The 14,333-nt window shown below is 39.4% G+C and overlaps 1 protein-coding gene across 1 annotated transcript; it reads left to right on the forward strand.

Annotated features, from left to right (window-relative positions):
* The first annotated feature begins 10,997 nt into the window (after window positions 1–10,997).
* Window positions 10,998–13,984, forward strand: LOC114646434 (endosialin-like). The gene has a single exon (XM_028794658.2). The coding sequence runs from the start codon at window positions 11,164–11,166 to the stop codon at window positions 13,525–13,527; it is 2,364 nt and encodes a 787-aa protein (XP_028650491.2). The 5' UTR covers window positions 10,998–11,163; the 3' UTR covers window positions 13,528–13,984.
* Window positions 13,985–14,333: the final 349 nt, after the last annotated feature.

A 14,333-nucleotide genomic window follows, 5' to 3' on the forward strand; every position in this document is an offset into this window, starting at 1 on the left:
CATATATCTCTATTTTTCAGCCCACCAATTGAGTCGTCATTGTCAACTCTTCTTCTGACACCAGCCATCTTTGCTCTCTTGCTGTAATATGGCTTTATAATCCATTGAGTGGATTCCACCACCCTAGTCCTAGAATTATTTCTAGGGTCCGAGAAAACATGTATTAGCACTAGGAACATAGGGTTGATTTTTCCTCCAGTGACACCTGAGACTCTGCATTTCTGAATCCTTTACCAGGTCTCAAAAGTAGGCCCAGGGTTTAATGTTCTGTTAGTTTATGGAATCTGTGTCCTCTAATGGTCAGGGGAGTCTAATCTCCTGTAGAATTCCTTCCCTGGCCTTACGTGGCCTTTATCGTCCTGAGTGAATATTACTGTACGTCCTTACACCCAGGGAACATCTCACGTTTGAACTCCCAGGTGCTGCTGTCTGTAGGCATTCCTGTGACATCCATTACAAATCTACTACCCATTGCTGTTGCTCTTTCTTCCACAGTACAATGCCATGATGGTCTGCAGTGTCACTGCTGTCGCACATGTCTCTCTCTCTCACGCAGGGCCTGCACTCCAGCATCCTAATGGAGCACTGCATGTTTTCACACTGGCCACCTCTGATTCCCATACTAATACTGTCACTGTTGTCTAATGTCCTCGGGAAGATGCATTGGAAATATGACATGCAGGCTTCTTTTCCATAGCCATGCTTTTGACCTGGCTTTAACCAAACCTCCTCTGCTGGCAGGCGTGGGTCTCTTTCATGCTTCAGTGTGAAATCTTCCCATCTTGCGCTAACCTTTTGGTGCCCTTGCTTCAGTATTCTCTATGTCATAATGGAAATTGTATACCAATGTAAGGCTGAGATCAACCTCCCTGCAAGTGCCACCCATTTGAATGAAATGAGAACAGCTAGGTTATCATATGGATGACTGGTAGACAATAGGGGAAGCAAAAGTGATGTTTTGAACAAAAAATACTTTGTACTTTATTTTCTGTAATTTGCTTTAACGTTCTCATCATCCAGTATTGTCACAGTTGATAAAAATGCAGTAAAGAGTTGAGACAGGGGACAGGGGAGTTTTCCATTTCAATGCATATATTCTCTTTATGTGAAACATTGTCAGGTTAAAAATCATTAGGTTATTATAGATGCATTCAAATGATAATGAAGAAGCAAGCAAAATAACTGAAGCCCCAGATACTAAGTGTCCTATGTCAGCTATCCCCCTAGCCCCACTGTGAGCACTCCACCGACAGATGTCAATGAGACTGCTAGAATATGACAAATGCTTGACACCGCCAGTCCCAGGTCTCTCAAGAGGCATAAGTTGGTCAAAGCAGCAGTGACACTAAGTGCCATCATAAAACATTCAGATGCAAACAAGACTGGAGAAGATGTATTAACAGGAAATCAAAATGATGGCTAGAATTATTAAAACAGCAAAATGACAGCAGCTCAGAATAAAAAAGGCTTTGCTGAAATAATGAGTCTTTAGTCTTGGATCACGAGCTAAGGCTAATAGGCTCTTTCTAATATTAGTAAGTAGACTACTCCAAAGTTTCAAGACCTTGTAGCTAACGGCTCAATCTCCTACATTCATTTTAATAAATTCTTAAGTAGCCTTGAATTTTGAAGTTTCGATGTATCCGCTATTCTTAGTTGGTGGAATTATGTAAGTACTATGTAATTTCAATGCTGAGTTTTCTTACCTATGTTCAATTAGTGTTTGAAATACTGTGTTATTTAAAAACCTTATTTGAAACCGTGTAGTAAAGTATCAGAGTTTGAATATGTATTAATACTGTTAAGTTAATTAATAAAATAAGAATGTGCCAGAAGCAAGAGTCTTTTGACATCCACGCTCCATCTGCCAATGGCTTTGAAAATTTCAATACGTAAATGACACAAACGTGAAGAAAGGTCAGTGCCAGGACAAATTTAGAAGGGGGGCATTGATTTTCACAACAAGCCCACATTATTTTTAGTTCACAACAAATATACCAGAAAGTGCATAAGTAACAAATTACAGCAAATAGAGTGACACGCTGCACAATGCAGTGCCACAGGATCACACTGTACCCAGCCAAACATATTTTACCCATCAAGCAAGTGTAAGGTGGCACTGGTCATTTTTGCTTTTGAGTTCATTTGTAATTTTAGTTTCTGTATTGAATGTGTTCTTATCTGGCACAACCTGTATCAAATACTGTACCTATTTGTGTTGCATTTTTCAGTTAACATCTATGGCCACGTTTTTAATGTTGATGAGTGAAACTCAAGCACGGGTATTGTGATACTGACAAGCAGCATTCACACTACCCCATTCTAACATTAATGTACGTGCGTGAATTTATGCACTATATTTTCAGCAGGAATTTGAGGGTTGTAAAGCAAAATGCTGAGAGTTTAGGAAAGGTTAGGGTCCCATATGATAAAATGCCTTTTTATTGCTGAGATGAGCTAGCATTGGAGGAGCCGGTGCAAGCAAACTCCAGTAGGGATGGCTGTTACACAATCATAGTAATAAACAGTCCTGCTGTCATCTGGTCATTAGACACTGCATGAATGGAACAGGGAACCTTTTATGGTGTTGGTATAATGGGTATGGTAGAAGGCGGTTGGTGGGGTTGAGTCAGGCTGGGATCGCTCTTCCTCCTCCAGGTCAAGTGAATTTTATTTATAGAGCAAATTTAAAACAACAGCAGTTGACCGAAGTGCTATACAGTTCCCATAAATACCCCAATACATACAGTATATAGGTAAATAAATACACCAAAATATATAAATACGTTTAACACTAGAATTACCAGAGCCTACGAAAAAATTCGTAGATCCGGCCCACCTTAAATTCGTTCGCACCTCTAATTCAGCGTGAGCAGGAACACTCAATAAAACTGAATTAAAAAAAAATCAAGTGATGGTGAGACACAAAGAAGGCAGATTCACCAGCGTTTGTATGTCAGCTTTTATCCGTCCAGATCAGAGAATGTCCAGTTCCATTACCTCAAAACACCACTCACATCAACAGTTATTCCCACCGTCTGTTACAGATGCAAACCAAATGTATGTGTGTACTGTATAATATCAGCAATAAGAGCAGCTCACTACTGAAAACGACAAATACAGGAATCAGTTGGGATCGAACCAGGGACTCTGTATTACAAGTCAGCAAATCTTACCGCTACACCACGGAAGCAATTGTATTGTCCTTGAACTTTTTGTGAAAGTGTTTATTTGATCTTTAGACTTCAGGCTTCACACATTAGTTTATGCCAACATTTTGTCATTTACTACTAAAATAAGAAAAACATTTGTTTTAACAATGTGTTTACACGAATTATTGTAGAAACGGAACACACATGAAATGCATTTGTTCCAAATAACAATGTATTATTTCCACTCTAAAACTCCAGCACTTCATTTCCAGATAATCAAGGCATGAGCTAGGAGAACTTTGTGCACGTTCTGCGGCGGTAGAGGGATTGAATAGCAGGCTGCTTGCTGTTTGTCTTTATTGGCACAATTACAGGACAAAAGACAGTGACAGAGAGGTGCGATGGGATTTAAGGTGGGCCAGATCTACGAGTTTTTTCGCAGGCTCTGGTAATTCTAGTGTTAAAAAGCTAAGGCAAAAAGATTGGTTTTCAGACTAGATTTAAAAGTGACCAAAGTTGGTGCTGACCTAATATGAAAGGGTAGACTGTTCCAAAGTTTAGGGGAAGCTACTGCAAAGGCACTGCCCCCTCTAAGCTTAAGTCTAAAACTCAGCATGACCAGTGACTTTCAGTCAGAGGACCTAAGTAATCGTGTTGGAGAGTAAGGGTGATAAGAGCTCAGTAAGATAAGAGGGAGCTAAACCATTCAGAGACTTAAAAACAAACTAAAATTTAAACTCAGTCCTGTAGCGAACAGGAAGCCAGTGAAGAGAAGCTAAGACTGGTGTGATGTGGTTCTGTTTACATGACTTTGTTAGGCGCCTGGCCGCAGTGTTCCGGAATGGCTGGAGATGAACAAGGGGATGACTGGTTAACCTCAGTGTATAGTAGGCTGACATAGTTCAAGCTGAGAAGATACAAAAGCATGAATTAGTTTTGAAAATCATCTGCAAAAAGAACAGGCTTGACTTTCGCTAATACCCTGGGCTGATAGAAACAGGCTTTAACAATGGAGTTCATTTGTTTGTCAAATTTGATGGCATTATCAAGTTTTAAGTGAAATGGTTATAGTAGGTTGTCAGAGGGTTAAGGTTACTTACAGGAGCACAGGTAAGATCAGAAGATCCAACAAACGTTGTTTAGATTAAAGAAAATTTAGTGACGTCCATATTTGAATGTCTTACAGACTTTACAATAAGAGGCTAATAGAATTTGTTTTGCTTTGTTTTAGTGGAAGATATATCTGTGTAGCACTTGTGCAGCAATGAAAAAAAATGCTATGGTTTTTAACTTGTGCAGTGAATAAAGAATAGGCCTAAGGATAGATCCTTGAGAGACTCCATAGGTGAGAGGAGCCGAAGAAGAGGAGAAATTACCCAGGCTGACTGAAAAAGTCTGCCTTTTAGGTATGACCTAAACCATTCCAAAGCAGTACCTTGGATGCCCATGTACTGCTCATGACATGCTGTAAGGATGTCATGATCATCCCTCCATCCATTTTCCAACCCGCTGAATCCGAACACAGGGTCACGGGTGTCTGCTGGAGCCAATCCCAGCCAACACAGGGCACAAGGCAGGGAACCAATCCCGGGCAGGGCGCCAACCCACCGCAGGACACACACACACAAACACCCACACACTAAGCACACACTAGGGCCAATTTAGAATCGCCAATCAACCTAACCTGCATGTCTTTGGACTGTGGGTTAGGTCAGTTCTTCTGCACTGTGATGAAACAGATGGTCGCATGACTTCTTTTGTACTCATTAATTTAGTTCCCATGGACAGAGTCAAATGGTTACACTGTTAGCAGATGGGGTGTCTATAGATTTTGTTTTTCTTTCTAATGCTTAATTTCTTACATTTACATGTTCAAAATTTTTTATAAACCATATATAATGGAAGAGAGGTTGCTGGTTAGTGGCCAGAGGAGAGTCTCATAGGAAACCTCCATAAGTGGCTTAAGAGACAGAGTGTGTTCCAAACTGGGAGGACAATAACCAACTAGAATGTCAGATTGGAAAGGCAGGAGTGCTGTGAAGAGGTAGATGCTGTCAAGCATGGTACCCCAGAAGTGAAACTGGACTAAGGCAAAATGGCATTGTGTAGTCAGCACATACTGAACACCTATTACGGTGTCCTCTGTCTTCCCAAACAGTCCCTATGCTGTAACACCCTCAAACATCTACTGGTGTTTTTGCACTCAGTAACCCATGAGTGGTCAGGTTTCCAATAAAACATGCTGTCTGCTCTCTGTCTCTCTCCCTGTCTGTCAGACTGCCCCAGCAGTGAACTGTGTGCTGCCACCTCTTGACCAAGATGCAAATCGCCTGGCCTCTTTCCAGTCCTTACTCTGGTATGGCAGGGCCTATGAGTGTCCTGTGATGATTTAAGCAAAGCATCTGCATTTATTAAAAGGCATACAAAGTTTCAGGAACCGCTTTGTCCTTCACTGAGATTCCAATGATAACTAGTAAAACTGAGGGATCCATATTGACTCCAGCATTAGAGGGAATAGTGTGTGATTACCTGTTCTATTTCTGAAGCAGTTATTTTTGTCTTCACAAAGTCTGTAGACTCTCCCTGAAAAGTACAGTCTGTACACTTTTGTTTTAAGCTCTCATTTAAATAAGAAAGCAGAGAAAAGCTATAGTTTCCTTTTCTTTAAAAACACGTTTCGTGTGTGAATGGAAATTTTGCTGTAGAATTTTAAATTATTTCATAATGCACAAATGAATAACCATTTTCTACTCAATTTGCCTATCATACACATTTCTGATATGTTTCTTTGCCCTCTGTCATTTATGACATTCCCACTCCAAATGAAGATCTCTTTCAGACTTTAGGAGACACAAACAAACCAAAATAAATGTGCTTCTTCATTTTTTTTATGGTACATTTAGATTGAAGCTAAAAGCCTGCTGCTCTTTGACTGCATTCCTGCTTTTGACCTGGGACTCTTCATTTTACTGTGCTATCTCTGTAATATCTTTCGACTTTCATTGAGCCTGTTTTGTTCTTTGCCTTGCCTATATTAAAAACTTCCTTCTGGTCTGATGATTTTCATACTTTGAGATAAAGCCCATCGCTACACTAGCACCAGTTCAGATGTTTTTCTAACCAAAGGCCGCTTCCACCGGATAAACTCTCCATTGCACACTGGAGGTCAAATGGTTGTATTGTAAGGGTCAGGGGTTTTGACTCAGAAATTCCTGAACAGAAAAGTAAACCAAGTTTTTTTTGACAGATTCTGAAAATTATTGTATTCATTACTTTATAAAGGCAAAGATACATGTTATCAATAGAACACTGCTCATTTAGGGCAAAACTTAAGTCATGCACATTAATTTGTGTTTACATTTCTTTTTTCATTGAACTGTATGTTTTTGAAGCACAGTGGTGCTGCCTCAAAGCCCCAGGAGAAATTCCTTGCCTGCTGTCTCTTTGTGTCTTTATGCGTTTCCTCTAGGTTCTTCAGTTTTCCTCCCACATCCTAAAGATGTACAGGTATGTCTTCGGTTCACTGCCTAAAGTGAATTGGTTTGCTGAACTCGGTTATGTATATTGACAAAAGATGGATGTTAAGTTTTTACATATAGCACAGTGTATAAGGATTCTGCTAGATATCTTCCGGGAGGTGGGTTCAGTTCCTGTCCACATTGATTTTACAATTTTTCTCTTTATTTCTGGGCTTTACACATTTCAAAGACAAGCATGTTGAGTTAATTGCCATCTCAATGTTGGCCCAATGTGGCTTTCTTTGAGTGTCGGTGTTCAACCCTTTCCCATCGAGGGCTGCTGCAAGCCTTATGCCTCCCATGAGCCTGTCATGTAAAAGTGTATTAAGAAGATTAATGGATGGATGGATGGGTGTTATGCATTAATACAGCAGCACATACGTAATAAATTAAGCTGTTTGGCATTTTATTTATTTTTCTCCCAGAAAAGTATAATTGCAGGGCTAAATGGGAAACTTTGTCAGTATTGCAGTTTTAGGCTGACTAATTGTGGAACATTATAGCTGCTGATATAAATAGTGCAGAGCGCTATTACACAAAAAAAAAAAAACACTAAGGAACAATAATTGCTCCAAAGGGAAGTATGATCTGGTAACGCAGGGACTAATTAGGACAAAAAATGGAAAGTTTACACAAGACAATGTTATGTGGTTATCCTGTCTTGAACATTTATAGTTGAGTTAAAAACAAGTGATTCAGTAATTATTAATATAAAACTGAATGTAACAGTTTTGTAAATTCTGTATAATCCAGATTAGTACAAAACAGACATATGCACTTACAGACACACTTTTAAATCTAAAGTCCCCATATGGGGACTTCATACCCACTCTTCTAGTACTACACTCTACTATATTGTACAGTATTACTAACATGTAGTTTACTGGTTAAGCAGTAAGGTAAAAGTTGCAGGTTCAGATCCCATCCTCAGTTCACTGGGTACCATTTCCAGGGTATTTAATCTGTTGGTCCTTACAATGTAAATATAATGAACTTGTACTGTCATCCAAAGCTCTTTTAAAAATGCCACTCACAAGGAAAAGCACTACATAAAAAGATGTTTATTATTCCAGCTCTACTTCTGTTAAAACAGGTGAAAACTGTTAACAATCAAAACAAGTTTTTTGTTTGCTAAAATTCATACATATACAGTGGTGCCGGGATTTACAAGCATAATTCATTCCGGAAACATGCTTGTAATCCAAAGCACTCATATATCAAAGCGAATTTCTCCAAAAGACAGATGATTTGTCCCACAATCAAAAAATATTCATATAAAAATTATTAATAAAAATATAAAGTGAAAATACATAAAACAAATTAACCTCCACTTTACCTTTGAAAAGAATTGAGGCTGATGTGAGGGAGACGAGAGAGAGGAGGGTTATTGTGTAGGATGACTTTCACTATAACTAACGGAATCACTGCTATCTGTTGGCTCACTGGAATCTTTTTCTTTTTTTGCGATTTTAACAAGGAGCCTATCCAATGACAGTTATTTTTGCCTCCTTTTGAGGATTTCGCGAAAATACATTGTCATTAAACAGATTCATCGCTTGCACTGCTACAGCCTTATTCGGGTGGTGCTTTTCTACAAATTTTTTTTTGTTGCAGTACGGTTACTAAAGAACAGTCACTACACTTGGACACAAAATAAAAAAATGCTTTACGCACACACACGTGGTCACAATGCTATAGTAAACAGTATATGCTTGTACAGATGTTGACTATATGAGTGAGGCACGCCGACTAAGACCGAACATGGGAAATGACTACCCACAATCCCGCTGCGAGAGAGAGAGAACCACCATCGGATCAGTTATGATCACGTGATGCTCGGCAGACAAAGCATATATGTACTACTCGAATTGCAAGACCTTGCTTGTTTATCAAGTTAAAATGTATTAAAATTTTTTGCTCATCTTGAAAAACACTTGCAGACCAAGTTACTCACAATCCAAGGTGTTAATGTATTTATTGTAATAACAGCTGGGTAAGCAGACAATTAGAAACGCCAAGAAAAGTTTGGGGTACCACCCTAGTAACTTCTTTTAATATGAATAAAAAAAGACAGACAAAAACCATGCATGAGTCAATTCACAAGGGCAAGCTTTCAGGAGCTCTATCCTTAACAAGTGTCATTTGTTTATCTGGCACTACCTTCTGAGAAGAGGGCCTGATATATAGGGCTGAGACCAGAAGGGGCGGAGCCTTCTCTGGGTGGCGGGGCAGGATCAGGCGTCCTTCTAGGCATCTTTTCTTGGCACCAGAGGAGGAAAGAGAAGATAAAGTTACCGCCAGTGCCCCCTCTCATCCTGGGCTGGAACTGCTTACCTCAGGAGAGCCCCAGATGTGTATGTAAAAGATGAGATAAATTGTCACCTCAAAAATTTTTCTTTTAGCTCCACTTAAACAAGAGATTTATGAAAAAATGTTAATTAGAAAAGGTTATACTGTTTTAGAAAAAATTATAGATCAGTATCATATGTGTCAAGATTTGGTTACTCCTTATTTTATTATCATTCAGAAGTGTCTTGGGTGCCATTTTTAGACTTGGGACATTTTCTTTAAACTACTGGAACAACAAGAGAGGATATGAAAATATTCGAGCTTATCTGGCATGTCAGAAATGAGCCAGAAACAACATGACTCAATGTTAAATACAGACACAATGTCTTTGTCACAGATATTAAGCATGTTCCCATGGCTCACATTAATGAATGTTGTTTGCTCACTAGCGTGTAACTCATAGAACTTCCTGCACATTGTACAGAAAATAATACCTATTGCTGGGTGGTATTCAACCAATTTCTCATAACAGTGCAGTGAAAACGTGATTTTTGTCACTCCTGTAATTGCTTGGACTTTTTAATAAGTCTGGCTGAGTAAAGTGCTTGTCCACCATGGCAAAGGTGAGGCTGGAGCAAATTTTTTCTCACCTCCCAATTTTGTGGTTTGTGTTAGAGTCTGTGCTATTCCTGCAGTCAGTTAAGATTCAGGTTTGTCTAGTGCCTTGTGTTTGCTAACAGTGTTTGGGCCTTCTTCATTGAATTAAGGTTTCTTGTTGAAATATTTGCTAATTGAGCTCTGTTACACCTTAGCATTACACAGTTAAGCAATCCAAGCATCTAACTTGTATCAAAGATAAGAATTGTACAAGAACAGTGTTTGTGATGTAGAGCATAAGACAATACGATCAATTTAATGACAATTTGTAATTGATTTTTATTGAAAAGGTGTTCACCAATGGGTTTTCAGATTCCATTAACAGTTATGGCAACATCTAATAGAATAAACAGATGTAAAATAGTTCTTCATGATTGCATGAGCCACATCTGTAACTTCACTCTGCTGTATCTGCCAATCCATCCATCCATCCATCTATCCATCCATCCATTCTTGTATTTCCAAACCTGCTTAATCGAGTTTAGGATTTTGTGGGGACAGATTCTATCCTGGAAGGCTGAAACACAAACGAAGGAACCAAATCATAACAAGATACCAATTTGTCACAAAGCACATTAATGCAGCACCCACATTGGGCCAGTGTAGCATCACCATTTATCCATTTAACTCTTTGTCTGTGAATTTTGGGAGGAAAACTGGAGTAACCAGAAAAAAGGTTCAAGCAGACAAGAAGAGATAGTGACCAGGCTGTAATTTGAACCCAGGACTCTGATGGACTAATCAATCACACATTCATTTTTTTATTATTAATCCCAATTAATGTATCAGATTTCCAGTACTATGAAGCTGTGAAGCAGCAGCATTAGCCAACACACTACCACACTGCCCTAAATCTGTCTATAAGATCTTAATTAGAAAATTATTATATCTGTTTAACATTATTTGAAAATTAGTACTGAGTTAGCCTATCCAAAGAAATTAACTACATAATCTACACCTCATCTAAAGCATGACTACATATTTAAATTTAAATCGAAAGAAAGAAAGAAAGAAAGAAAGAAAGAAAGAAAGAAAGAAAGAAAGAAAGAAAGAAAGAAAGAAAGAAAGAAAGAAAGAAAGACCTAATATTTAGGTAGAATGGAAAGTATATAAAGACATCTGTGTTAAAATCCTTTTCCCATTTTTTTCTATTAAAAATATAAAAAAGAAACAATTCATTTAGTTAGAATCCCTTGAGGGGGTGTAAGAAAAAGGATAGATGGCAATGACCCAAAAAGCACCCTTAGAAGGATGCAGACCTTATGAATAACATACGGCAGGAAAAGAGGCACAAGACCACCCTCCTCCCAGTTATACAGCCAAGCACCCCCTCCTTGACCCACCCGCCTTCGTCTCTCTCTCTCTCTCTCTCTCTCTCTCACTTACTCACTCGCTTGCTCAAAGTCTGGAGACAATCTGCAAATTTTCTCAGCCAGTCTGAACTCTTTGCAGGAAAGAAAGAAAGAAAGAAAGAAAGAAAGAAAGAAAGAAAGAAAGAAAGAAAGAAAGAAAGAAAGAAAGAAAGAAAGAAAGAAAGAAAGAAAGAAATGAAAACTCCATTTCCAACTGTTTTCCTTTTGGCACTGCTTCTTTTTTCTTCACTTTCTTATTTTTCTGTTTGTCAAGAACTCCAAGAGCAGGATGCACTCTGTAGGATTGATGGATGTTATGCAGTTTATTTTCAGCGCAAAACCTTTTTAGATTCTTGGAGGAGCTGCAGGGATCGTGGTGGTAATCTGGCTACTATTAAACGTCCAGAGGAAGCTTTAATGATTGAGGAATTACTCTCAAACAGACCCCCTCGCAACGGAGCTAAGTTGAGAATTTGGATTGGGCTGCAACGACAACCAAGGCAGTGCTCTTCTACCCGACCGTTGCGGGGATTCACCTGGGTCACTGGAGACCAAGACACTCAGTTTACAAACTGGCTGAGAGATGATTCACCGAGTACTTGCTCTGTACCAAGATGTGTTGTTATGACCCATGGCTTTGCTGCCCAGTATCAAAGGGATAACTTCAAGTGGCTTGACGGTTCCTGCACTTTACCTGTGGATGGATATCTGTGCAAGTATAATTACAAAGGCATGTGTCGTCCAATTGAAAGAGAAGGTGGAGATGCAGTTTTATATTCCACTCCATTTAACTTATTTAGCACTCTTTTAACTCATATTCCCTTTGGCTCAGTAGCAACAGTTCCATGTCCTGAAGGACTAAAGGGTGATCAGTCTGTGCTTTGCATGCAGAAAGATGATGGCACTATTGGCTGGTCCAAGGATGGACCCTTGTGTACTGATCGTCCAAAACACTGGTGTGGACAGAATAATGGTGGGTGCCAACATTTCTGTGTCAACTCAGACAACAGTTATCACTGTGAATGTTCGGAAGGCTATGTCCTTGATGATGATGCTCACCACTGCAGTCCAGAAGATTTCTGCAGAGATGGGCCCTGTGAGTTTGAGTGCATTAGCACTAAAGATGGCTATCTTTGTGCTTGTCCTGAAGGATACATTCTGGCAGCTAATGGGAGAGATTGCACAGATGTTGATGAATGTCTGGAAAATCCGTGTACTCAGGTGTGTACCAATGCCCCAGGGACCTTTCATTGTCACTGCACTGAAGGTTATGAGCTTCAGGATGATAATCAGTGTCATGACATAGATGAATGTCAGGAAAACCCTTGTGAGCATGCTTGTGATAACATTGAAGGATCATTCTCTTGCCTCTGTAATCTCGGATACAGCGTTTCTCCTGAAAATCCTACTCGATGTGTAGACACTGATGAATGTCAGATTCCTGGCTTATGCATGCAAATGTGTGTTAACTACCTTGGTGGCTTTGAGTGTCACTGTGAAGAAAAATATGAGCTTAATGCAGATGGATTCAGCTGTGACCCTATTTCGGAGGAAAGCTTGTCAACCAGTCCACCACATGACTATCCAATGGTTACACCTATCTTCTATGAGGAAAAAGAAACCTCACTTGAAGAATGGCTTTCCTCCAGTTCAGAATCAACTGATCATTCAATAAGCTTGGAAACTGAGGAGCCTCATTTCGACTGGTTTCCCACAAGTCTACCTTGGCTCACCGATGACCCTTCTTTTAAATGGATAACTACTACTTTTAAAGCAGACTGGTCCTTTCCATTCCTTGGATTTAAATCCACTGAAACTGAAGATGATAATTCTGACAACATCCAACCAGCTACAAATGCTACATGGGGCCATCAGCCAACATCCGAGTCTTCAAAGGCTGAAAGACCATTGTCTGATCTCACACCGTTTTCAGTGTCAGAATCTACAGCAAATTCTGTTTCAACAACAGCCCACATTTGGACCTGGCTTCAGTGGGCTACCACAACTGAAAAAAGCTTCAGGCAGTCTGACACTACAGAAACTGAGGTGACAAGTATTGACCCGCTAAACGATTCACAAAAAGCAAATGAAGAATCAAAATTTAATGAAGGCCCTAAAGAACACAGAGTTAATCATGTCACAGATTCTCCAGAATCCAGTATATTCACCTTGGATCTGGACTCCTCTACAACCTTACCATACCAAAGGCATCAAGAAGGCCACCCTGGTGTGCCAGAAGACAACAAACCATTAGAGGAAGGTCAGGCTCTTGGCATTACCCCCCATGGGAATATATCTCTTTCTGGAAGCATCACTCCACTTGGCAAAGCAGTTTACCCAACTATTGGCAGTCGGCAGCAACGGGATGACAGCTGGCTCCTTGTAGCTCTTTTGGTACCCTTATCTATTTTTGTAGTAGTTATGCTGGCATTGGGCATTGTATATTGCACACGTTGTGCTGTTCGCTCTCGTAGCAAACGAGTGACAGAATGTTACCGCTGGATCACTAACTCTTCGGACAAAACGGGTTCCGGCAAATCTAGTAAAAGCCGGGTTTAGGTTGGTGCTAATTAACTGACTCATCTGGTGGAGACTTGTAAATATCTTGTACTGTACTGCACCACTCCACACTGCTGGGCTGTTTCAGGTATTGCATTCACAGTTTTTCACCCTTCAACATACTGGAGCCAGGCTGGTGTTGTTTTTATCAAGTGTGTTAAGAATTAGAACCAAGGTAAGATATCCACAGTGAACCAAGATCTGGAATTCTGTGTAGTTATCCACATGCTGATTTATTTGTTTTCAATTTACTGTATGGTTGTGGCCGTTGTTAATTTTGATTACTGATTGTAATTATTTGTGTCAATTTTTAGCTTGATTTCAATGATCAAAGGTCACAAATTGAATCTGTTCTGTTTTAGTCATTCCTAAAAAATAAATACAGTTTATTGCCATTTTTTGTTTAGGTTTGAAATTCACACAGTTAAAAAAATAAAGTCAGTGACTTATTGAGATATTTTCCCATCTTTTTTCTTAAGCCCCAACTATTTTGTCAATTGCCAAATACTGTATAGTGTTTATTATCAAGCTGGGTATAATGCCCAAGGGCTCCATAGCAGGCAGGTATTTTCAGAATTATGCTGATAACTTTGAAATCATTCATCACATATAATGAGAAGATGGTAATGTAACAGTGGGAATGATAAAAGCAAATATGTTGAAACAGAGCTATCTTCACTGGGCACCACATTCTATCACTTCTAACTGCTAAAGCACATCTAAAGAAACTTTTAAATGTCTTTTTCAGTTCTTGATCAGGATCTTTCTGATAGGCCATACTTTATTTGAAGGAAGTAAAATATATA

This window comes from Erpetoichthys calabaricus, chromosome 1, assembly GCF_900747795.2.
Source record: "Erpetoichthys calabaricus chromosome 1, fErpCal1.3, whole genome shotgun sequence".
Classification (NCBI taxonomy): domain Eukaryota; kingdom Metazoa; phylum Chordata; class Cladistia; order Polypteriformes; family Polypteridae; genus Erpetoichthys; species Erpetoichthys calabaricus.

Coding starts and splice junctions, on each gene's coding strand:
- LOC114646434 (XM_028794658.2), top strand. CDS start 11,164: ATGAAAACTCCATTTCCAACTGTTTTCCTTTTGGCACTGCTTCTTTTT.